The 24278-nt window shown below is 46.0% G+C and overlaps 1 protein-coding gene across 3 annotated transcripts in view; it reads left to right on the top strand.

The window, feature by feature from the left end:
• The first annotated feature begins 355 nt into the window (after nucleotides 1–355).
• The window catches only part of tiam1a (TIAM Rac1 associated GEF 1a), a 51172-nt gene continuing 27249 nt past the window's right edge, over nucleotides 356–24278 (top strand). Inside the window, exons 1-8 of one of the 3 annotated variants that reach the window (XM_047607334.1) lie at nucleotides 356–576; nucleotides 15340–15445; nucleotides 17276–17931; nucleotides 19030–19310; nucleotides 20182–20454; nucleotides 20830–21061; nucleotides 21845–22017; nucleotides 22581–22805. In XM_047607334.1, coding sequence (XP_047463290.1) covers nucleotides 17283–17931; nucleotides 19030–19310; nucleotides 20182–20454; nucleotides 20830–21061; nucleotides 21845–22017; nucleotides 22581–22805 — 1833 coding nt within the window. In that variant the 5' untranslated portion in view covers nucleotides 356–576; nucleotides 15340–15445; nucleotides 17276–17282. Of the gene's footprint in view, nucleotides 577–15339; nucleotides 15446–17275; nucleotides 17932–19029; nucleotides 19311–19855; nucleotides 19964–20181; nucleotides 20455–20829; nucleotides 21062–21844; nucleotides 22018–22580; nucleotides 22806–24278 lie in introns of those variants that run through there. The other 2 variants (XM_047607335.1, XM_047607336.1) reach the window with 2 other exon arrangements.

Raw genomic sequence — 24278 nt, forward strand, 5'->3', positions numbered from 1 at the left:
TGGAGTGAGTGTTTGTGCGTGCCCGTGCTCGTCTGCTCTGTCCGCGTGTCTTTGTTTGCGTGTAGAACTTGAGACCGGAGCGCCAGCAATTAAAAAGAGGACTGGGACATCTAAAGGCTTAGAGGCACAGACCCAGCACACATGCTGGCAGTCAATTGGCAAGCCAGGGGAGGTGAAATTGGAGGGAGAGGGAAAGAGAGAGGGAGCAGAGATGAGAGGAGGGGGAGGAGGAGGAGGAGGAAGAGGAGGAGGGCTGGGCGAGCGCGCATGGGAGAGAAGGGGAAACCAGAGAAAAAAGAGGGCGGGCTCAGTCTCAGGCAGCACAAACACACCCTCCACTCAGGCTTCAGTCTGGTCCAGGCATGCAGGAGGCAGCATGTGCGAGTAATGTGCTGTAACGCGCGTATAGAGTGAAAACGCTGCTGCGCTGGAGTCGCCGGAGACGTCTCACCGTTGCGAGGATTCCCCCCTTTGCTTCTGGGGAGGACACGTGCTGACTTTGTTTTAACCACCACGGGGAATTAACTGGCACACACACACAGACACACACGGGAAGCAGCGGGAGCTTAAGTGAAGGTAAAGAGATGCGTTTGATTGTTTTGGGGATGTTTTGTGGAGCTTTGTGAGGGACAGGCGAAAACTCATGGACTTGTTTGGAAGCTTTGAGGTCGTCGGATTTAAATGTGAAGGCGCCCAGATGCGTGTGTGTGACTTCTTTAAGGGTTTTTGGCTTGTGCACTTTAATGCGCACACATTTGACTTGTTTCTTTTACTAGTGTGCTATACTGCTGCTAGGTGAATGGCTTTATTCTTTCCATGGCTCACTCTTTACGGATATTTCCTGCTCTCTTGCACATATAAAATTTCTCTTAAATTCAAAAGAGTTGCACATAAAAGCCTCGCAAAGGTTTTGCTCAAATCCTGCATGGGCCATTGTGAGCGTGTGTGTGTGTGTGTGTGTGTGTGTCAGCGTTCGTGTGTTGATGAAAGGAGTTTATCAATCATTAATGCTCTCAACTGGGACATTGCCTAGTTTCCTACGCGAGGTAATTTGGTGATAAAGAAATACCTCAGCAGCCCGCGCGGGCCGAGCGAGGCACCTGATATTTCCCCCGCCGCTGAGCAAACTGCCCAGCTCAAAGGGCAAACAGAGTGATGCACGCATGTGGCAGGGCTCGCATTTGATTGTGTCCTTTTTACATAAGAGGCGCATGTGATAAAGTGAGCTCACTCTCGCAAAAAAAAATAATAAAATAAAAAACCAAGTGGTACTTACAGTGATTATGGCCCATTAAAAGCTCATAGGAGAGCACTTTGACACTCTGGAGACACTGAAAGCCTGTCCTCAACATTTCTGGTTATGTCACCAAAGGTTCCCAACGCGAAAGGAAGAAAGCGGGATCATTCGCTGATCGGATTTGGAGCTGATAAACACATTAGCCTCCTTTGTGTTTCTCTCTGTGTGAGAGTGAGAGTAGGAGTCCTGTGTTGCGAGGAAGTATCAATACAGGAAAAAATAAAACAAGCAGCAAAAAAGCATGAATAAAATGGGACTAGACTGATATGGAGGGGGAGCTAAGAGCTATTGGAAGTCTCGAGGGAGCAGAAGTTAAAGGCAGAGTGGTGTTGAAGACTTGGCAGAGAGTGACAGTAGCCAAACGCACAGAGTAAGAGAGCTGGAACAAGCTGGGGAAAAAAATAAAAACAGAACAAAAGAGAAGCGTCTGCAAAGGCTTCCCCCTTTTTTTTTGTTTGTTTTTTTGTTTGCTTACTGACTTCTGCAGGCATATTTACCATCTGTCACTCAAATGTGTGTTAGAGGTGTGAGGTCCCCACTGTGCAGAGAGGGTCATCTTCAGGCATCCAGACAGCCAAAGAATTATCAGATCAAAGGGCACAGAGTCTCCACACAGACCTTCTTGCTCTACAGGGGAATATCGTAACGGTCATCTCTGGAATTTGGTTCGGCCCCACTGGGAAAACTTAAACAGGCGGTTTCAGAGTTTCTCGAAATCTTACTTCAGTCCAGGTCAAATGAAAGTTCTTTACTGTTATTTTATCTGTAGACTTTATCGTAGCATTATTTACGTGCATTGCGTGCCTTATCTAATATTTCCACAAGCTAGCAGGGATCAGATAAGCCACATGTTGAACTGAAAAATACCTCAGTGTTTAAGGGCTTCTGCAGAATATTGATACTCAGATCTGGCACAGAACTGCAATAAGACCTGAAAGACAACAGCAAGACAAGACACATTTTTAAACTCCACGCCACGAAGCCATAAATTCTCTTCAGCGCCATCACCGAGCTGTAGAACAGTCTTTTTTTAACATTTACTGTAAGGCTGATAAACCACTGTCATTCTCCCTCTCACTCTCTCCCCTTCTTTTCTTTCCTCCGTGTTATCTTCCCCGCTGCAATTCACTGCTCCGCTTACTGCCACGAGGAAGTTGAATATTGGCAGGGTGGTTTGAGGAAGTGATCCGTGAAAGGATTTATAGTGGCAGATAAAAAACTGGTGCGTGCGCGTGTGTGTGTTTGTGTGTGCGCGCGCGCGCGCGCGCGTTTTCAGAACCGACAAAGACCCTGCCAAAGCCTGGGGAAAAGGAGAAGCCGGGGAAGCCTTTATCTCGTACACGCCGCGCATCTCCGCTCCTTGTGCGTGCGTGTGCGCGCGCGTCCATTTACTACGAGTGCGCAAATGTGTGTTCAGGACAAATATGTGTACATAGCGTGCAGCCATGTGCTCTGTGTACAGTAAGCTAATATAGTGTGTGAGCGTGAAAAGGGGGGATGGGACTTTGTTAAGTGAGCCCTGTTAGTTTCTTTTTCGCGTGTGTTTATATGTGTGTGTGCGTGCGTGTGTGTGTGTGTGTGTGTAAACTGACCCAGATTGATACACTGCTTTCATACTAGGTCAGCTCACCTATAGGCCAGATACTCTTATTTACCGACCTCACTTAAACACCCAAACACTTAGTAGCCTCATAGGACTTACATTCATGCCTTTAACTCTAACCGCGATGCGAGCGCCTTAACATTAACCTTTATATAAATATCTAGTCTTATTTAAAACTGGATGAACTGGTTTCCCTCAGAGGAATTGATTTCTCTTGTCAAATGACAGATAACAGCACCATATAACAGACTGTTTTCCCTCCACAGTGTGATGAGTGTAATACAGCCATCAAGTGAATACAGTGCTAGATATCCTGCAGTCTTAATCTGTGCTATAGATAGAAATCATACTTATCCTTTTGACTGGCCCATCACAACGCGCCGCATGCGTTAAATATTTTTCAACAGGGGGTCCGCGGCCCCTGTAGAGGTCACGGAGGTACTGCAGAGGGGTCACTAAATCTTTGGTTGATTAGACATTTTTTATATATATATATTTTTGATTTCAGCCACAAATTTAAATTTCTTTAAATACATATTAACATGAATCAAACATATTTTAGTAAATGGATAAGGGATAGCTTAGTATTGAATGCAAAATAATAATAATAACGTATATTTATAAATAGCACTAGGCCGAGTTTAATATAGAACACATATAGTAGGAAGGTAGGTAGGGGGTCCCTGTTTAATCTCTCTATCAGTTTAGGGTCCCTTAGCCTGATAAACGTTGAAGACCCCTCCATTAAATAATACATTATACTAATGTAAATAGTAATCATCTTCTTCATGAGCATCACCAACGACAAACAGCTCCTGCAAAAGCCCCCGCACTGTTGTTCAAGGCTCTTCTGACCTTGTAGCAGAGCAGACAAGCCAGTGATTACAGACACAATAATATATACAGATGGAAAATGGAGTTGGTTTAGCGTGTGGCGGGCATGACGGAGGGCTGATGCAATTAATATGAAAGGGCTGATCTCTCTCATCTCCGTCCGTTCCGCCGCTCTCATTTCCAAACGCTGCTTTTCCAACGCTCCATCCTTCTTCCTCGGTGGTCCGCTCGTTTCCGCTGCTTGGCAAACACGGGGCTTGCGGTGGCCCCCGCTGCCCATCTCCCCACATGCAATCAAGCTGTTTAAATGTTTGTGTTCGGCCGCGCGCCTGTGGCTTCTCTCTGTGCGTCTGTTTGTCTGTGTGTCTGTGTGTGTGTGTGTGTTCCCGTCGCTCACTCTCCCAATTGTCTTCCACTGTCACTTGCAGCCCCGGCGGAAGACAAATACGGCTGAAGTCTGTTTTGGGGAAAAAAAAACAAAAAAAAAAAACGAGAGAAAACTGACGGGCGACGTTGGGGAAGACACTGTTCCTCTTCTCTGGTTTCTGTGTGTCTAATTAAGGTGCCGGTTCTGTCATGGCTGCGTGCAATAGCGGAGGGAATCCCTTTGCAATTAAGATTATAGAGTAAAGCAGTAGCTAGCGTTAAAGCCGGAGGTCATGATGATGGAGGGGGTGATGAGATAAAGATGAGTTACAGAACAGGGGGAAAGAAAACTGTGTTTTTCTAACCCACTTCCTTTTGTGAATCATTTGATAATGAGTCCTCTTTAGGTCTGTATAAACAAATACATGAGTGCGTGTGTTTGTGTGGGCCTCTTTTGAAACCGCTGGAGCTTACGCAAGACGAGGGAAGGCTGAGCGATTCGGTGCGAACATTATGTCAGTCTGACGTCTTGGCTTGTGCGCGTCCGTTTGTAATGCCACTGGTCTGGTTGAGCAGGACTGCGAGAGCTGTTGTTAACCGGTGTGTGCGTCAGGCGAAGAACATTGCGACTCCTCGGCATCAACCCCCTGATGAGAAGGGAAAGGGAGACACAAAAAGGAGTGGGAGAAGCAGAAGGGATGCCTCTAATTTGTCAGGGGGGTCCGGACGGGGGGCGGGGGGAGGGGTGTCTCATGGCTGACATGAGCTGGCATGTGCCCTCATTCATTTCCTCCCTTTTGTCTGTTCTGTGTCTGCTCATGATTTGGGAGTTTCTCCCTTCCTTCCTTCCTTCCTTCCTTTCTCCTCTCCTCTCTCCATCCCTCTTTCTGCCAGTTGCTCCATCATGGCTCCTTCCTTCCTCTCTCGGGGTGTGACAGCATTACCATCCCTGTCATGTCTGCCCATTATCTCTGATCAGTGTTGCGTTCCAGCCCACGCATCAGCTTGGGGATGCCAGTGGATGAGGATGAAATGCATGTGTGTGAGCGGGAACGCATCCACGAGAAACTCATCAACATATGAAGGGTGTCTGCGGAGCTGATGGGAACGGCGAGAGATGCTTTGAGATAGGGAAACTGCTGTAAAAGACGGAGGAAAAGAGTGGAAATACACTTGTGTGTGAAGTGCTGAGTAGGGATTTGAAGGAGGAATTACTGCACGAGTGCCAAGGCTGTCTTCAAAGGTTGTGTTTATGCTTTGTTTGCACTGCAGAGATTTGGCCTTCCTGGGATCTCCTTTCATATATGCTTTATCTCTGCTTGGAAATCTTTACGCTGCCCTTTAGTCTTTTGAAAGAGTATGTTTTTTTTTTAACCTCCAAAGTTACTGTGTAATTAAAGCGGAGGAAACAGGCCACTTAGCCATTGTCTCCTTTCTTCTCTTTCTCTCTCTTCATCTTCCCCTCAAACCCCCACGCAGTTACATAAAGCGCTGGCGACCGAGCTCATCACATAGTCACACTTCACGTTCCTGCCCGTTGACCTGGAAGTGATGCGCCGGGATATCACAAGGCGCCTCAGAAGCCCGCGCCTGCGTCCGCAAGATTGCACCAACATGTACGGGAATATGTCTGTGTGCGTGTGTGGGAGTCACAAAAGGAGGGATGGAGGCTCTCATTCAATGCTGCATGCATTTTTTTATTTTTTTTTTTGTTCTTTAGATTGAGTTTCTTTGGGGACAAAAATCCCGCGGCGAGTGCTGGATAAGGTTTCTATTTGACTTTGCGTCTTTTGTTGTCGTCCTGAAATGCGTTAGCTTTTAAGCGCATGGATGTGTACGCACATGTGCACACACGCGTGTGTGCGCGCGGTCAAGTTGCCTTTGTCGATTCCCCTCAGGCCTGCACTCAGATGTCAGCGTGTCATGTGGAGTTTATACAGGTCACTAATGCACCTAGAGGGGGGTGGGGTGGGGTGAGGGGGGCTCTATTCACTGTAGCCACTCAGAGCCCTAAACAATAACCCCCAGCTCAAGTCAAGCACACAAGAGATCAACAACCAGGAAATGGACCCATTGACCTAGATTCAACCCCGTCCTCTGAAGACACGACACGTCCACGATGTGCTGTCGACATCCTCGTCTCTGTGATAATGTCGGTGTTTGTCACTAGATATCTAATAATCACTGGCTGAAATCTGCGGGGCAGTAATGTGAGGGAACTTAAAAAAAAGTGTCAATTAGATAAGAGGCAATGTGGCACAGCAAAATGGGACTCAACTTCTTCCTATGTGTTGTTCCTACTCTTTAATTTTCTCTTTTTTTAAATACCACATACAGCTGCAACTTGGTTTCCATGAAAGATTTACACCTAAATTAAACCTAAAAGATTAATTTGCAGAACATCGGTGTGACATTTTTGGGCGTAGGTCCTCTTTAATTCTGTGAATTTGTCACACCTTACTGCATGCAAGCGATGGTTTGCGTGTGAGATGCACAAAGAAAGAAGTAAAGGGGGGGGGGGGGTTTGGCGGTTTTGTGTCCCAGGACTGTACCGTATTGTTTTGGAGGTCCTGCGCTCAGCAGAGACTTGGAGACGCAGCGCACTGAGCTGATGTTTGTCTGTCAAATTCTTACCCCCATCGCTCACTGCAGTTCATTGTCTCCTGTGTCTCCTTCGTGGAGGCACTTTGTTTGCGAGCGTCGCTGTTGACTCAGGTGCAGGGACACACTAAGATTGCTTCCGTGTCCCGTTGTCAACCCTCCCCCACCTCCCTCCAGACGTGGCCTGTGCTGCCCATTCCTCTGCTTCCATCTTTCACCTGTATCGTCTCTGACTGGTTTGTTTTGTCCCGGTGTTTCTTAAGTCTCTTTCCTAATCTTTCCTATTTCTTTCTTCCCCTCCTTGGTGTCCTCTCCACTTACCTAAATTGTTGTTATGCCAAACCCCCTACCTCACTGCTCCCTGGCAGTGATTAACTTTTTTTTCGCCTACACAGTAATCTTAATTAATAAAGTCATAACAACACTGTTATGACTTTATTACTGTCTCTGCATTGCAATTAAATTGGAATAAAACTAAGCTAATAATCATGGCCGTGTTGCAGTGTTGTTTACATATTAATCTATGTTGCGCTGTTTTGATTTAGACTTTAATCCAATACATTGTTAAGTTCTTATTTCAATTTCACCTTTATTCTGCACAACCCAATCTATTAAAGTGCTCTTGTAAGCCTGGATTAATGGGAAAGACAGGGTAATGGCTACTATAAATCAAACTGTCAAACTATTAGATTAATATGGATATCTATACATAGTCTGTGTGCAAATATTAATTTCATTCATCTATAAAATGTTGCTTGAATGTTTTTTTGTTTTTGTTTTAATGATGGTTTAACACAGTTTAGCTTTTATTTTAGCATCACTTCTATTTATGGCCTCCATCTTTCTTGCAGACAGCCCTGTCGCGCCCAGCCGCACACTAACAAGGACAGTGGCATCTTCTCCAGATAGTTTTCCAGTCATATCGTTACTGACAACAAATCGGGGCTTGTTCACATCTGCCCTACTTTGAACTGACACAACATCTATCTCTATCAGCCCCTCAGGACCTATCAGCACCACTCCACCTCTTTACCTCTCATGTCTCCTTCCACCCCGGCACACATCATTCATCTGTCTTACCTGTGGCCCAGCGCTCGATTCCACCATCTCCCCGCCGCATTAACAGCCTCTCATCCCCCTTTCAAAGCCATCATCGCTTTTTTTTTTCAGACTCTCTTGCGGCTCCCATCCCCTCCCCCCTGTCTCAACCTCCTACCTCAGTCGGTGTACCTTTGCCTAAAACCCTCTTAACCCCCTCTCTTTCCCACTCAGCCACCCTGTTATTTCGCCATCCCTCCAGCCTGCTCGCAGCTGAAATAGAAGCATTACCTGCCAATTTGGCTCCGTTCACACCTTTCTGTGTTTGTCTGTGGGTGTGTATGCTGCGTGTCTAAATGTCTGGCTTTGTGGTGGTGCCGAGGTCTAACTGACGTGGATGTCTGAAAACAGCGTTTGATGCTCAATATGTCAATTTTCAACCTTACTTTTTCAGGCCGCATTTGTTTTGAAAGCTCCCGGTATAAAACATCCTATACAGTGCGTTTCAGTAAGCTACTCAATTATTTAAGGCTTATAGCTCTTTTTACAGGGCGGCTCATCCACACTTCATTACTTTATTGACATTTCAACTAAGCTCGGAAGAACTGTCTCAGTGAGCCTCAGATGCAACTGACAAACAAGACACATAAAAGGACAAACACAATATACAGAGCGAACACAAACAGCTTCATTCATCCATTCATTTATTCCTCCATTCAGCGAATGCAAATGCTGCCGTAACCTGTGTGCAAAGATGGGCCAGTGCTCCACTATGGCACCCATAGCTCTGTTGAAGCTCAGCGTGAGAAGCGCCAGCTGTCGCCACCTTGTTGTTGCCTAACTCCTGGCTAGTTCAAGAAACAAGCAAAGACGGTGGAGCTGAGGCGGATGGGGGATACCCCGAAGAGAGGCTGCGACCCGTAACAGCACCCGAGTCACTAAATCTACCGCCTTTGTTTAAATGAGCGACTCGTAAAATAATTCGCCCACGTGCGGTTGAGGCGGACAAGGGAATTAGCCACCAGGATGTTTATTCCTGCTGTAAAATTGGACATATAAACACTGAGGTGGGTGGCGCAGTGGTTAGCGCCGATGCTTGTGAGTTACGCCAGCCAGCTGGGGCCGTTCTGTGCGGAGTTCCCCCCCGTGCCTGTGTGGGTTTTCTCTGGGCACTCCGGCTTCCTCCCACAGACCAGAGACATGCTTGTTAGGTTAACTGGTGATTAACGTAACTGTGATAGGATGTACCCCGCCTCTCACCCAGTGTCAGCTGGGATGCTGTCATTTAACTGAATCTCGGATAGACGGAAGCGTGGAGCGAATTGGGCACCGCCGGACAGCGCTGAAGACTAAGGCTAAACAACACAATAGCAAAACTTTCCAAATCACGCTGCTACTTTGGCAATAAAAGTATAAAAACAATAGCAACTGCTGCTGATTAGATGAGAGACCTCTGTCTCTGATCAGTCACGTGATGTTTTCATTGATTATGTTCATGTAAACATCAGATTGGAATAGATAACCTCACAAATGAACAGCTGACCTGAAAACAATCTAGAGCCTCAAGTGGCCATTCAAAGTACTGCAGTCTTTGGCACTAAACTATATACTATATAAAACTATATTTTCGGTGCCTCCTCATTGTTATAGTTTGTAATCTCACGTTCATCATCTCACTAAAGGAATTGTCTGAGAAGAACTGACCGACACAGTCATTGTCTAAAGATGGCGACTTGCTGTCTATTTCCAGAAAGGTTGAGTTCCCTTTTCCACGTATCATTTCACAAAATGTCCGCCCGTTGCTGTCCTTCAAGTTTTTTTTTTCTCCCCTATACGCTTCTTCTTATTTTGGCACTCCTCCCCTATGCTGTGTCCGCGTGGTTTCTGCAGAAACGTCTCGTCCCACTCCTCCTGGATAATTAAGCGCCACTCATTTCACGGGCCTCTCTTACTTACTCGGAGCGTCGCATCACCATATGAATATTCACTTGATTGGTTTTGATGAGTGGGAGGCGGTCGTCCACGCAATCACATTTCCTGATCCAGTTCATCAGGAGCGGCTTTGATTGAGGGTCGGGAAAAAGAGGGAGATGATTTATTAATATTAAACAAACAGCAAATGGTTCTCCTTCCATTTTTCATTTGCAATTCAACCTGCTGCACGGCTTGGTTGTGAATGAGAAGATTTCAAGTGGCATGTTAGCCTACAACAGAATAAGTCCAGGAAGGATTTGATCAAGGCTGACATGCCTTGATCTTGACCTTGGGAGAGTGGAGGGCTCTGATCGCTGTTGTGTATTAAAATACACATCTTTAAAATATCCTAATGAGGGGTTTATACTATGGAGTCTCCCGTCTTCGAATTCACTCAAGGCTCGTTGAGCGTGTAGCCACAGCCCCCGTGCATTCATTGACTCCGCTGGGCTTCTCTCCCTCTCAATGGCGCGCTTGTGGTAGCAGAAATTTCCTTTAAAATATGGTAATCCTCGGCTGCAGCATGCCGCACACACAGTCAGCTGAAATCGGAGTTAAGGAGCGCGCGGTGTAAGCTCCTAGAAAGACGGTGGAGCGTATTTAATGAGGTTAGAGACACTTGAGGAGCCAGTTTGAGCGAATTGGCTGACAGTGAATTCCTCTGGCCTATCCTCCCCTGTCACGTTGACCCAAAATCTAAAACCTCTCACACAATTTTGCAGATGATTATTTGCGCTATGTTTACTATTTGCGCATTTTCTACATCCATAAGCGCACATTTTTTTTCATATTCTTTTTCTATGTTGACTATTTGCGCATTTACTACATCCTCAGGCGCACGTTTTTTTTTTTTTTTTTCCCCAGTAAATTCGCAATTGTTATACCACAATCTTAAAGATGACGCACAGAGGAGATCATAGTAATTGAATAACAATCGCGTCCTTTCCTCCCACTCCACTTTGTTTTTTTCCCCTTTACCTCCCTGAGCTCTTCAGGAAGCAACCTTCATTTCTCTCCTGCCGCTTTAGAGAAATGAATGTTTAAGATTTAAGCGGCAGCCGAGACTCGTCCTTGCAGGCGGGCGCGCTTGTTTGTGTGCAGGCGCGTGTGTGTTTAAGCGAGTGGCGGGGGGAGGTGGCGCGTGCCTTGTCAGATCCCAAAAGGATGAATAAGAAGCTAATCTCCCCTCTTCTGGGAGGGAATTCTGCTGGCGATGTCTCAGACAGGCCCGTCTCAGAGGGACTGTGGGAGTGCGGTGGAGTGTGCACTCCCATCTCAACAATGGGATGTTTTCAGAGCATATCTGACTCTTGTCTCGGTGACGTGCATTTCCTTCTCGAATGTAAACCATGCACACCCACCTAAGTGTGTGTATATATATATATATATATATATATATATATGTATAGGCACACACTCATAGATAAGCCGCTGATCCTTTAGCGTAAAATCACAACAAGGAAACCCCAGCGCGCACACCTGCACATTCGCAGGTGTGTATTCCTGAAGGCGAGTGCAGTGGTGCGTTCATAAGCAGCGAGCGTGGGGACACTGATAAAACCATTTGCCAGATTCTCATGGTAACCTATTTTGACTTGCTCGATAATGAAGCCCCCTTTGTTTCCTACCCCCCTCAGAGAGCGCCTTCGCTCCCCGCCTCGCAATCTTAAGAATGTGAAAAGGTGCGGGAAAGGGCCTGAGGGTAGGGTGATCCCCCAGGACCGCGTCATGTGTTTTGAAGCTCGACGGGGGGGAGAGTTGGTGGCGGTTTGCAGGGTGCAGGGAAGGTCAGAGAGGCCGGTTGAGGTGAGAGTTTCTCTGGTTACAGCAGCGTCTAGAACCAGCTTATGCCTCATTTGACCATTTTTTTTCTTAAACTCTCTTTTAAAATGAAGTGTAATACCTTATAACTAACAGCGGACACAAACTAAAAATGAAGTTCATAGCGAAACAAAACTTAATTACACAATTTCTTTGTAGATGGGATGTTCAGCAGGTTGATTATTACTCATAAAGACAGAGGACGAAACAAATTCTTCTCATCGCATTCACTACTACACTAGTAGTACGCACCAATCCGCCACAACATTATGACGAATCGCAGGAGAAGTAAATAACATCAACCCTCGGTGAACAACTCAGTGTTCACCTGGGGAAACTTTAGGACCTGGCATTCATGTGGATGCTACTTAGACATGTACCACCCACCTAGACCAGACCAGGCACCCCAACTCCATAGCAGTGACACTCCTTGATGGTAGCAGCCATCCCCCAGCAGGACGCAGCCTGACACAGGCACACACACACAAATGGGCAAAACACATGACCCGGCCTCCAGATTCGCTAGATCCCAAACAAGGCCCGTGTCCTTTCTCCGCTGAGTCACAACTGTTTTGGTTGGGAGGCAAGGGAGACCTGCACAATATCAGAAAGGTGGTTATAATGTGACGTCTGACTGGTGTATTGGTGGTGACGCTGTGTCTTTTGGCAATTAATAAAAGTTTCAACAGCTGCTCCAGACGCAGTCTACACTACGCCAGACTTAAAAAGAAGAAGCGCTAAGGCGTTTGAGATGTTTTGTTTGGCTTCATTCACAGTACAGTCACTGCTGTACAGTAACGCGCAGCCACGTCAAGTGAGGTTCTCAGTCTGTCGAGCTGAGCCGTGTGTCACGTAGGGTGGAGCTGTGAGACAGGTGCAGAGATAAAAAAGACTGGCAGGAAGAAGTAGGGTGTGCCTGCACCGTGGCTGTTCTGACAGGCCTTTGGTATTTTTCCAAAGAGTTTAAGTGTGTGTGTGTGAGTCAGAAAAACCTGCTTCCATTTCTCTTGGGACCTCGCAGGTGTATGTGACTGGAAGCGTGTCTCCCCTTTTCTTTCCCCCCTGTTCTCTACTGCCTACTACCTGCTTTGCGGGGCGGTGTGCACGCGTGAGGTGATAGACGCGAGGGCCTATAGGCGTTGAACATCCTCCTAATGCAACCGTCTGCGATATTAGCTTGACAGCCGCGGGCCGTAAGTCGTCTCTGGCACCGCAGGTAAATGGCACGTCCATTCCCCGGAACAATGCTCATCATTGTCGTCGCCTCACTCTGATTTTTCGATTTGAAGCAGGGAGGAGGAGAGCTCCCTGCTCCGCTCGCCCGTTTAAACATGTCAGCTAAAAAATTTAGTAAATAAATATCAAATATTGAGGTTAAAACGAAGTGAAGAGTTGTGTTCAGTGCATCATTTATGGGATTTTATTTTCTTCCGCGTCGTTCTTTGTCTCCTCTCATTGTGTGCGTCTGTGTGTGTGCGTGTGCTCGAGCTGTGAGTGGGCATGTCTTCATGATAATGATGCTCTGGCTGCTGTTGCGCAGGCCATTGTGTTAATACACTCTCTCAATGTGTTAATATACTGCCAGTACGAGAGGCTGAGAGAAAGAGAGCGAATAATTATGTTTCCCCTTTTGTCTCGGCTCCCTCAATTAAGCCTGAAGAGAGGCAGACAGAGCACATGTCTACTTATCCACTTAAAGCTCAGCAACAATAGGACCCCCCCAATTTCTCTCTCTTTCTCTCTCCCTCTCCATTTTTTCTCACTTTTCCGTACCAAACTTCTATTCATAGCGCAGCACCCCAGTAGTTTCTGCTCTCCTTCTCTGTCTGCACCCACCTCCTACCCCCACCCCCCACCCCCTTCACCTCCCAGCTCTACGTGGGTTTAGCAGAGACGTCTCCCTCTTCTCCCTGCTCCCCCCTTCCTCCTTCCACCGTGCCTTGCTTCAGGGCACAGGGAGAGGGGGAAAAAAAAGCGAGAAAAAAAAAACGGCGAGACTAAACATTTCAGACGGTCGGCTGCCAGAGGAAAGGCAGCGGTTTGATTTCCCTTGTGTTGTGTCGGAGAGGATGGTCTTGTTTGTTTGTGCGTTCTCCCCTCGCCTTCAGAAACAGTCTGAACCATGCACTGTGCGTCCTGACCTTATGTAGGTTTAAAAAGGTCATATTGACGTGTAGAACCTGGCATTTGTTTTAGATTTTTTTTTTTTTTTACATATGCGGCACTAACTATCTGCAAACTACAGTATTTAGAGCTCTGAATCTCTGTGTTTGAGCTGATTGTCCACTGATGCCAGGTTTAAAGCAGGAAAGCAGGGCTTGCTCCAAAATAAATATTGAGCATCTGCAAAGCATTGTGTGTGCATCGTGTGTTTCTGTTTGTTTCTGGGATGGAGGGATGGAGGGATGGAGGGTGGGCGGACAGCATGTGGGCTCTGGACAAAAGGGATGGAGTAGACATGAGAAATAAAGGGTGGAGTGAGAGGACGACGAGAAGGAGGAAGAGAAGCATCAGGGTCAAGTTTGGCTTACATAACTGCCTCCCACAGCTGGAGCAAAATGTGCTGCAGTGGACACACGCATGGACACACAAAACGGGCAGTGTCAGAGTCGCCCGGCGGAACGTGACATCCCACTTCCCTTATCGTCCTTACCACTTCTCCTTTTCTAAACTCTCATTTCTTGGTCTTTTCCTAGAAGTGTGTCACACCCCATTTCTTGTATTTTCTAGCGCAGAGAATAAGCAAATCACCGGCGTTTCTGGCTTCTGTCAGTACCAATAAACACAGCAGCAGCCAGCTGACAAAGTAACATTTCACTCGTACCGGCACTGTAGACCCAAGGGAGCAAACTCCCTTCTTTTGCATTCTGTCGAAAACGACTCAACAGATGTGAATCTGGCCATCTGCTTTGAAACTGAGACTGTTTTGTTGTTGTTGTTGTTGTTGTTTGTCTTTTAAGACATGACAGTAAGATTATCTTGTCTTCCATCTTTTTTCCTGCTTATTGGCTTATCAGATTGCAGTCAAAGGCTCCTGAATATCCGGAAAAATAACGATCATCGGTGACATGGGCCTTGTTGTGGTGGAGAACGTAATCTGGATATGCACTGAAAATATGTGCAGATCTACGCACGCGCGAGCATGTTTGCGTTTGCAACACGCAAACACGTTTGCTACGGACTACACAGCGCACTATGGAAATCTTGGTCTACCCTAAGCGGCTCATGGCTGTTATTAGAGAAAATTAGGTCGTGTTGCCATTTAATTGAGTCTTTAGTGCAAAATCGTTCTTAATAGCTTCTTTCATCTTCTGTCATGTATGTGTGCGTGTGTGTGCGTTTGTGCGTGCTGACTTCTTTGTCTTCAGGGGTGTTTTCCCAAAATGTTTTGTGCACCTGCATGCCTGTGCATGTCTGCCTGGTTTTCGGATGGGCAATGAGTTCCAGAGAAGAGTTCAAAGGAATCGAGGCGGCGTGTGTGTGTGAGCCCCTATAGGCTCAGAAAAATATTTGTTTCTGATCACCCGTGTGTGTTTAATGGGTTTATCAGTTCCTTCTCTGTGTTTTTTGCACCACTAGGTCTTCTACTCTTCTTCTAAAGCACTTCATACAGCAGCTTTCCATTCACCTGCTCTGTGTAACATACACCTGACAGGTCCTCCTGCAGCAGTTTCACATGTGCTCATCCTCGTCTGGTCTTCTCACCTCTCGTCGGTGCGCGTTTGACACATCAGGTCGCTTTGAAGTTGTGAGAGCTCCCCTGAACCACTTCTTCTTCTTCTTCTTCCCTTCTTGTTTCTCTCAGGGCAAACTGACAACACCCTTTGAGGATGTGTGGGGGATCATGTGGTCGGTGAAAGTTGACACCACACTGACGTGGGGAAGCTGCTGATGCGGCTGCGTGAACACAGGTAGCTCTTGGGAGTCCGTGCACCGCACAAATGTGGAGAAATAATGTAATTTGAATTTAATCACTCGTTTTCTATTGCATTAACTTAAAGTCATTTTAAATTATATTGTCACAGGTGTGTTCTTACCCTGTCCATGCGGTGCCCTGCTTATTTGTGCTGCACTTTCTCTGAAGGGGACATTTTTAATCTCAGTGTGATTCTCCTGGCAGAGAAACGTTCATAAACAAAGAGAAATCGCTTGTTAAAAATTACTTTTTATTTTTTATCGGTCTCTCACTTTGAGCCCACGCTAATGGTGTGGGTTTGATGAGGTGTGACTCACAGAGCCGACGCCAATTGACTCAGCATTTCCGCTTGCTTATATAATGTAGCGCAAGAGGTGAAGAGAACTGCTGAGATGACGCTGTGATCAACAGAAGTGCAGCTAAAAACAACTTATTCCTGCGATGGTTTTTCACTCGCTTGGGAATAGGGCCAATGCATATGTGAGGGAGGAAAATGCTGCACCACTTCTACCAAGTTGAACACATTTATCAGTACCTTGCATCAAATATTCACCGTGCATAAGACTTAAACCAGGGGTCTGCAACGTTTTTCAGGCCAAGGACGCCCAAACTAATGAGAGATTAAGTAGGGACCCCCTAACTACTATATATGTCCTATATTAAACTCGGCCTAATGCTTTTTAGAAATATGCATTATTATCATCATTTTTCATTCAGTATGAAGCTATTTAAATAATATATAGGTTCAAATATTCTTGCGATAGGGGCGGGTCCACTCTACGTGAAACGGTGCACTGTTGAGACAGCTCCTGTATCTGTACCTAAAATATGTTGGATTCGTGTTAATGTGTATTTAAAGACGTTTAAATTTGTGGAGGGAAGTTATATAATATAAAAATATATAAAAAATGTCTAATCAACCAAAGATTTTGCGACCTCCCTGCAGTAACTCTACGACCCCTAGGGGGGCCGTGGACCCCCTGTTGAAGACCAATGATTTAATGCGTGTGGTGCGTTGCGATGGGCCAGTCAAGAGGATAAAAATGATTTCTAAAAAACACTGCACGGTTCTTCTACACCTGTGTAAAGTTAGAATGTGTGGGAGGGACTTACAGTTAGTTTAAATAAATGTGAATTTGATCAACTCCAAATTGGACAGGACAGGATTGGACAGGATTTGGGCTGTCATAAGCAAACAACCAAACATCAAAGTCGGTGTAAGTGGTTACAAACTAACCGCAAGAGAGGTTTCAACTTGACTCTTGAAACCTATTTCCTGACGTTCAAGACAGCTACTTGTTCAGAGATTTAACATACCACTGTTACTCACTCACTGCCGCCCATTGATGGATGTCATTTCTGGCAAAGTGTGTGACAGGGTAAACAGGGTAAACACACGGCACAGTTCAAGCTTCTTTTGTCATAATACGAATCTCAAGTACATGTTCTTCAGGCCTTTGTTACTGTATGATCCATATTTGTTTAGTTTGGAGGTGTGTGCCTTAAATGTTTTTGACCATACTGCCAATGGATTAATGGCTCACGAGAAAATTGCACAGTAGAGCACGAAATAAGAAGCCGACAAAGCATCTGGGACCAGCTTTTAGAATCGGACAACTCCCTCAACTAAAACAGCAATGCAAATATACTAAGATGGATAATGTTTAAAGAAAATACAAGTACGGACATGACAGGTATGAGCTTACCGAATAAAGTTAATAAATAGGGTAGAAATCCTTAAATACTTTAAAAACATTTATGAGTCACAGTTTAAATAATGAGAGAGTGAACGCTGTTTTAGTGAAACCTCTTTCTTGCTCCACAGCTGAATCATGGGAAACGTGGAAAGTCAAAATGGGGACAGCGGTTTCTGCGGCGATGCCACCGGACACCTCTCCCGTAAGCACACGTCCCGCTCCCTTCGCCTCTCTGGCAAGCAGTCGATCCCCCGCCGGTCCAGGCACTCTTCTTCGGTGAAACAGGAACACAGGAACTCTGAAGCCTCGACTCGCTCCTCCAGCACCCCGAGCATCCCACAATCCTTAGCGGAGAGTGGACTGGAACTCTTCAATGGTGGGGACGAGTTCAGCGAGTTTGGCATCAACCCGCACTGGACACAACGCGTCGCCATGACAATGAGGCCGGAGTCCTACCAGCAGGACGACGACGCCTTGGCCACGCCGACTCCCGAGACCTCAGAGGCGGACACCGTCGCTCAGGACGGAGGAGAGGACTCAATGGGGGAGGGAGAGGGGGACATTATCGGGGCCGAAAGCTACCTCCAACGAATGACTGAGGGCCCCAGAGAGGGGGGCAGTTTCAAAAAGAAGCGGTCGAAATCGGCGGACATGTGGAGGGAAGACAGTCTGGAGTTTTCTCTGTCTGACCTGAGCCAAGAGCATCTCACCAGCACTGAGGAGATAATTGGTGGGGGAGAAGAAGAAGAGGAGGAGCGGTTTGCGTGCCCCAGAGGCAGCGCAGGTGAGGACGGTGAACACACAAGCAGACCAATAATTTGTTTTTATTGTCAATTATAATTCTATGTAACACATTCTACATGACACGCTTCTCATGTTCTGTCAGAAGCATTATGACAACCTTCCTAATATTGTGTAGGTCTCCCTTGTGCCTCCAAAACACTCATCAGAGAATGGACATGGTCCTTCTGACCTTGTGTCCTGAGGATGTTGAGGGGAGGGGCCTCTGTGGATCCCACAGATATTTGATTAGTTTGGAATCTAATGAATTTGGAGGCCAGGTCAACAACTTGTGCTGTTTTTCATGTTTGTTTTAGTTGTTCCTAAATTGTTTTATGTGTGTGCCTGTGTCCTGCCGTCAAGGAGTGTCATTACTATGGGGCGGGGGTGTCTGGTCGGGTCTGGTTTGGTCTAGGTGGGTGGTACACGTCTAATTAATATCCACACAAATGCCAGGTTGAAATGTTTCCCCGCACAACAGTGAACAAGATGGACCATGTCATTTCCTTTTCCTTTCAGTGGTCATAATGTTATGCCCGATCTGTGCATTTTCTGATAGAACTGATAATGACGCCTTTACATTTCATACGTTGTTCATAATAAAACACCTAAGCATCCAAGAATCTGATGACTGGTGGCTGGTATGAAAGCGCATCTTTGCACATGTGCAGGGCTGATGATTGGAGCCTGTGTACAGGTGATTAGGGGGCGAGGGGTGGGAAGAAATTGCGGGGGCTCACCGAGGAGGGAGAAATGATTTGTGAAAATCTGCTGATTGAACGTGAGCTGCCATCCATCGGTTGGTGCGGTTCAGTTGATCACGGGGCTGTTAGCCTAACTGGCACTGCGCAGGAGCCGCAGGAGTTCAGCGAGACAGCGGGCGGTAGCGAGTAACTTTACTGCCCAAAGTCTTAGTGCTGCCACACGTGGCCGACTAGCTCAGAATAATGACTACGTGCTCGCTGCACACACATGCACACACACACAGAGAATGACAATCACTGGCAAAAAAAATCATACAGAAAAATAATCAGTAATCTGAAAGCAATCCAAATACATAAGACACACACAGCCCCTCAATAACCACCTGTGTACGTTCCAGGCTCACCAGAAAGGGCATCGTCTCTGGACCATCTGTGCAGCCAGCAGAGTCCCGGCCTCAGGGGGCAGAGGAGACGCAGCGCTAAAAACCGCAGAGAAGCAGAGTGCGATGGAGAAGGGGAGGAGGGGTTGATGTCTCCGGCCGAGGAGGATGGCGGCGGCTATGGAGCGTTCACGCTCCCCTGCCGACGCTCGCACTGCCTCTCTGAAGGCTTGGCAGGGCTCGGTATTCCAGCTGCACCGTGCCCTGCCTTCCAGGGACGACGGGCACAGACTACTCAGGTTTGATCACATTTCACAGAATTCCAAATCATTACGCATGCAGACAAAAACAGCAGCCAGGGTAAAACGTCTTCATCCTCCACTCTGTCATTTCTGATGTACAGACCCACAAGCCCAGAATGACAAAGGACTTTGTTTAGTGTCCAGGAAGTTCGGACAGCGGACATCAGTCAGTGCAACAATTAAGACATTTCCTGTGTGTGCTCATGCCCCGCGCTCGCGTGTATTTGTGCATCTGGGAAGGGTATTACAAGGACTCACATATAAAAGCCGCTGTGGGGCTTGGATTAATTCAAGCAGTAAGAGACAAAGCTAAATCAGTGCTTTACGTCGCCAAAAAGCCAGCTAATAGGAGATTCATTGGACAAAATGGAAACTACAATAGCGGAATAAGAAAGTCCTCATGCTTTCTGTTATTAGTCATAAGTCACTGATTTAAAAAAAAAAGTTCCCAAATAAGAAGGAAGTAGTAAAACAGTGAACCAGACTTTTCTCTCAACTCATTCCCACAACCCTGAAGCACCCATGGATAGCAGATCACCCTAAGTGCTTATTATAAATTCATCTAGCCAGGCTGAGGGGGTTGTTGGATATAAATAGACGGACGACGCAGCAAAACAAAGAGGAAAAAGAACAGAGGGAGTCTCAGTTTGGTGAGCAGAAACCTCTTGTGTAACATAAACTGTCAGGTTGATTTTTGAGAGAAATAACTTCCCGTGTAGACTGGCAGATTAGATTTTTAAGTCAGACTTCTTTCTCTGTGTATGTCATGCCACTAGTTTATTTTTTGACCACCCAAATCTAGCAGTTGGTGCACTTACATTAATAATTCCCAAGTAAATGACTTTCACTCTGCTTTCCCTCATGACAGGACATCTCTGGTGTTTTGGGCGAGGGAAGTGAGTATGGAGACAGTGGAATCGATGGCGTTGCCGCTGAGATAGATGGGGATGGAGAACCGGTGTCCCGGCGGGGTAAGACCATGTCGGCCTCTTTCTCGGTGTACTCAGCCGCCGAGAGCAGCTTCTTCAACGGCAGCGACAGCGGGAGCAGCAGCGCGGGAGGAGGAGAAGGAAGAGGGGGCGAAGGAGGCAGGGGAGGAGTGTACGAAAATTTCCGGAAGGAGCTCGACAATCACGCCTGGGTTGGCTGCTTTTTCTGGATGTATTTTTTTTAGACCAGGGGTCTTCAGCATGTTAGCTTCGCTTGTGCTAATTTCATCTGGGGACTGTGCGTGTGATTGGCTCAGCAGCGATGGGGCGGGGCTTACTATGCACAAGGGGATTAGACTAAAATATGTTGGATTCATGTTAGTGTTTATTTAAAGAAATTTAAATTTGTGGGGGAGAAAATATATTAAAAAATGTCTAATCAACCAAAGAATTCGCAACCCCCCTGCAGTACCTCCGCAGACCCCCTAGGGGGCGAGGACACCCTGTTGAAGATCCCTGCTTTAGACTATATGGTATATTTAATAGATCGACTATGTTTCTAATCCCCTCGCCTTTCATATCTTCAGACAAATCGGCGCCGTGACTGCACAGAGGAGGCCGGCTCCGCTGTAAGTGACGAGCAGAGCAGCGGCACACTGAGCAGCGTGTACCCATCCGACACTGTGATTGGCTGTGCTCAGGGCACGGTCAGGAAAGCAGGGGCTCTGGCTGTGAAGAACTTCCTGGTTCATAAAAAGAACAAGAAGGTGGAACCTGCAACGAAGCGCAAGTGGAAACACTACTGGGTTTCTCTCAAAGGTATAGACTGCATAGACTTCTTTTAATATTTATATAAGATTTACCGTATTTTAGGATTTTTGTCCAGTTTCAACCTGAGGACATTTTGCTTATAGTGCCATTAAGACACTTGTAATATCCAAAATGAGCACTAAAATGCCTCTGCAATTCAAAATAAATCCATGCCCTGATTGTTAGGTCAATTCAAGTAAATTTGAAAGAAAATTTGACTAAAGCATTGAGTTTGAACAAAACCGTTCCGTCGTAGTGATGCATCCATGCGGCATCCTAACCTGACCCCATCCTGTTTAATATCCCACACTCTGTCTCCCGTTAGAGACGATAATCAGATCAGGCTTCACATCAGTCTTCACACAGTCCGTGCCCTTGGCTGTCACCCCTACTGTCCTCCCTCACACTTATTTTTTCTGTGTGGCCCTACACTTCCCCTGCTCAGCCTCATCACAATTTAATTTTATGCCGGGATCCGTGCCTAATTCAATCTCGTCCTCTAGAAATGCGTTAAAATGCATCATCTCCAGCTGCATTCCAGTCCGCCTTCGCTGTCTGCGTCCAACCCCCTAAAAATAAACCTCTCATCCTCCTGATCTCGCAAGTTGGCAAGAACAAGTAACAATCCGGGTCCATCATTTTAATGCAGTTTTATGATGCTGTTAAAATATAAATTGTCAATTAGGTATCATAACGTCAAATTTTGCACACACTTTTGTTTCCTTTTCAATAAAATGAAATAAAATGGTAAATGCATTACGGGTGACCACCTTCCTCCGTTTGTTCTTCAAGGTTGCACCCTCTTCCTATATGAATCTGATGGTCGCACGGTCATTGACCATAACAGTGTCCCTAAACATGCACTGTGGGTGGAGAACAGCATTGTGCAAGCCGTGCCCGAACATCCCAAGAAAGACTTTGTCTTCTGCCTCAGCAACTCAGTGGGTGATGCTTTCCTCTTCCAGGTGAGTGAGACACAAACAAACACAAACAAACACACCAGTTAAGACTAAGCTACAGTAGTTTTATATATAGAATCTAAAACATAATGGCGGTCCAGTTTTTCGATCATTTCCTCATTTTTGAGACGGACAGAGATGGATGACACTGAGAAGAAAAATAATTTCCCCTGGGGTGTGTGTGTGTGTTTGTGTGCATGCGGCACACAAGTACATGACATTTAGCCATGTGTGGGTGATAAGACAGTCCTGTGTCCATGTGTTTGTTTTATGTCTGACATGTTTAAAGGCCACACTGTCATACTGTGACAGTGATCCACCACACTGACCATTGTGTAGTATTAAAATGTGTCTATTTATATTCATGACAGCCCTCCACGGTGACATTAAATCTATTAATAGGAAGATCAGTGATAAAATGATGATGAGATGATAGTGACCACCTTCTCCCAGACATCAATATTGAGACTTGGTTTCTTAATTAAATCTCCACGCTGTTGTTTTGTTGTTTTTTTTGGACTTCAGACACTCATCATCAGCTCTGCTTCCTTTGTTCCCTTTCCCGTCAGACGTCAGGCCAGACAGAACTGGAGAACTGGATCACGGCGATCCACTCGGCGTGTGCTGCTGCTCTGGCTCGGCAGCACCACAGGGAGGACACCGTGAGACTGCTGCGCACCGAGATCCGCAAGCTGGAGCAGAAGATTGACATGGACGAGAAAATGAAGAAGATGGGCGACATGCAGCTGTCCACTGTTACCGACGCCAAGAAGAGAAAGACCATACTTGAGCAGGTATGTAGGCCAAAATACTGCATCTAGTAAAAATTGATGAATGGAATAAAGCTGACACAATATTCTGTAGCAATACAACAGTAACATGAATCAGACAGAAGACAAACGCCTTTTAACACAGTGAAATGTGTAAAACTTAACACCTATGTTATACTAACTGCGTTTACATGCAGAGCTTATTCGAGCTATGCTCAAAATTAAACTTTCTCACTACAGTCCTTGTCACAGTTTACATGCAGCGCAAGAAAATCGAATAACTGTTCTCCTCCTCCACACTAGGTGGCGATACGTGTCTTTTCAGCGGGATAATAACGTTAATACGGCCCGATTTCCGGGTTGACCTATTACGTGATATAATAAACAAGACTCGTTCATGCGGCGGACCGGCATTTCAAACAACAACCAGACGGAAATTAGTACATTTTTTAATATCGTACGTAATGTTCACGCTACTTCTGGTGCAGGTAAGATCCGCGCTATTCCTCAGACGGTTCTTCTAGCGGCTCCGTTTCTCTTCTTCTTCTACGAATGACTTTCTTGGATGTTTTTGTTCCGGGTTCACACGCCACCGCCGTGGCTGTGGAGCATGCGCACATGCATTATTCGATGAAAACTCCGATTCCAATCGCATTATCTGGGCGTCTCAATCGGATAATTAATCAGAGTAACGTGTTTACATGCACTTAAGTTCTCCTGTTGTAGTCCGATTAAGGGAATAATTCATTTTTTTCCCACAAGCACGTAAACGCACTGACTGATATGAACCAGCTTTGTGATCTCATGCGTTAAGAACCCTGCTTATGTCTTTAGCTTCCAGTTAACTTCCACTTAGCTCCACATATGCACATATTTGTACCTTTGAAGTGCACTGATGCTCATGCACACTGAAATCTTGGCACTAAATCTTCTTTACTGCGTGGCGTCACTCCGACAAAATGTTCTCGAGGAGTCGGCCCAGCCGCAGATGTTTTAAAACTATCCCAACAGGTGCTCATTTACAAATGCAGTAAAATGCAAAAATATCCTTAACACGTTCTGAAGCGCAAGCAATGCGTACGTTAGCAGGCAGGTGAAGCGGAAAACTCTCCCTAATCCTTTTAATGTTTAATAGCTGTTTTGTTCACTCTAAGAGGAACATTTATTTTTACTTCATGCATGTCTGGAGCTGTTGCAAGCAGGATTATGTGTAAACATTGCAAGAGGGCTTAAGAATGTGGTCATTATCAGTAGACCTCTTTGTCTAAGCAAGCAACCCCGTCTATGTATGTGTGCGTGGCGACAAAGAAACAAATCATACATGGAAAAGAAGCTAGAAGTGGTTAATGTTAAGTTAATGTTGTAACATTAGCAACAAAAATGTGGCATCACAAGAGCCTCGCAGGATTCACCCGACATGCTACTCAATTATACCGTCGTCTGACTTCTTTCAAGATCTGCTTCTGGAACCGCATTAATCCACAAATTGCGTTTTCC

Source organism: Mugil cephalus, chromosome 15 (genome assembly GCF_022458985.1).
Source record: "Mugil cephalus isolate CIBA_MC_2020 chromosome 15, CIBA_Mcephalus_1.1, whole genome shotgun sequence".
Lineage (NCBI taxonomy): Eukaryota > Metazoa > Chordata > Actinopteri > Mugiliformes > Mugilidae > Mugil > Mugil cephalus.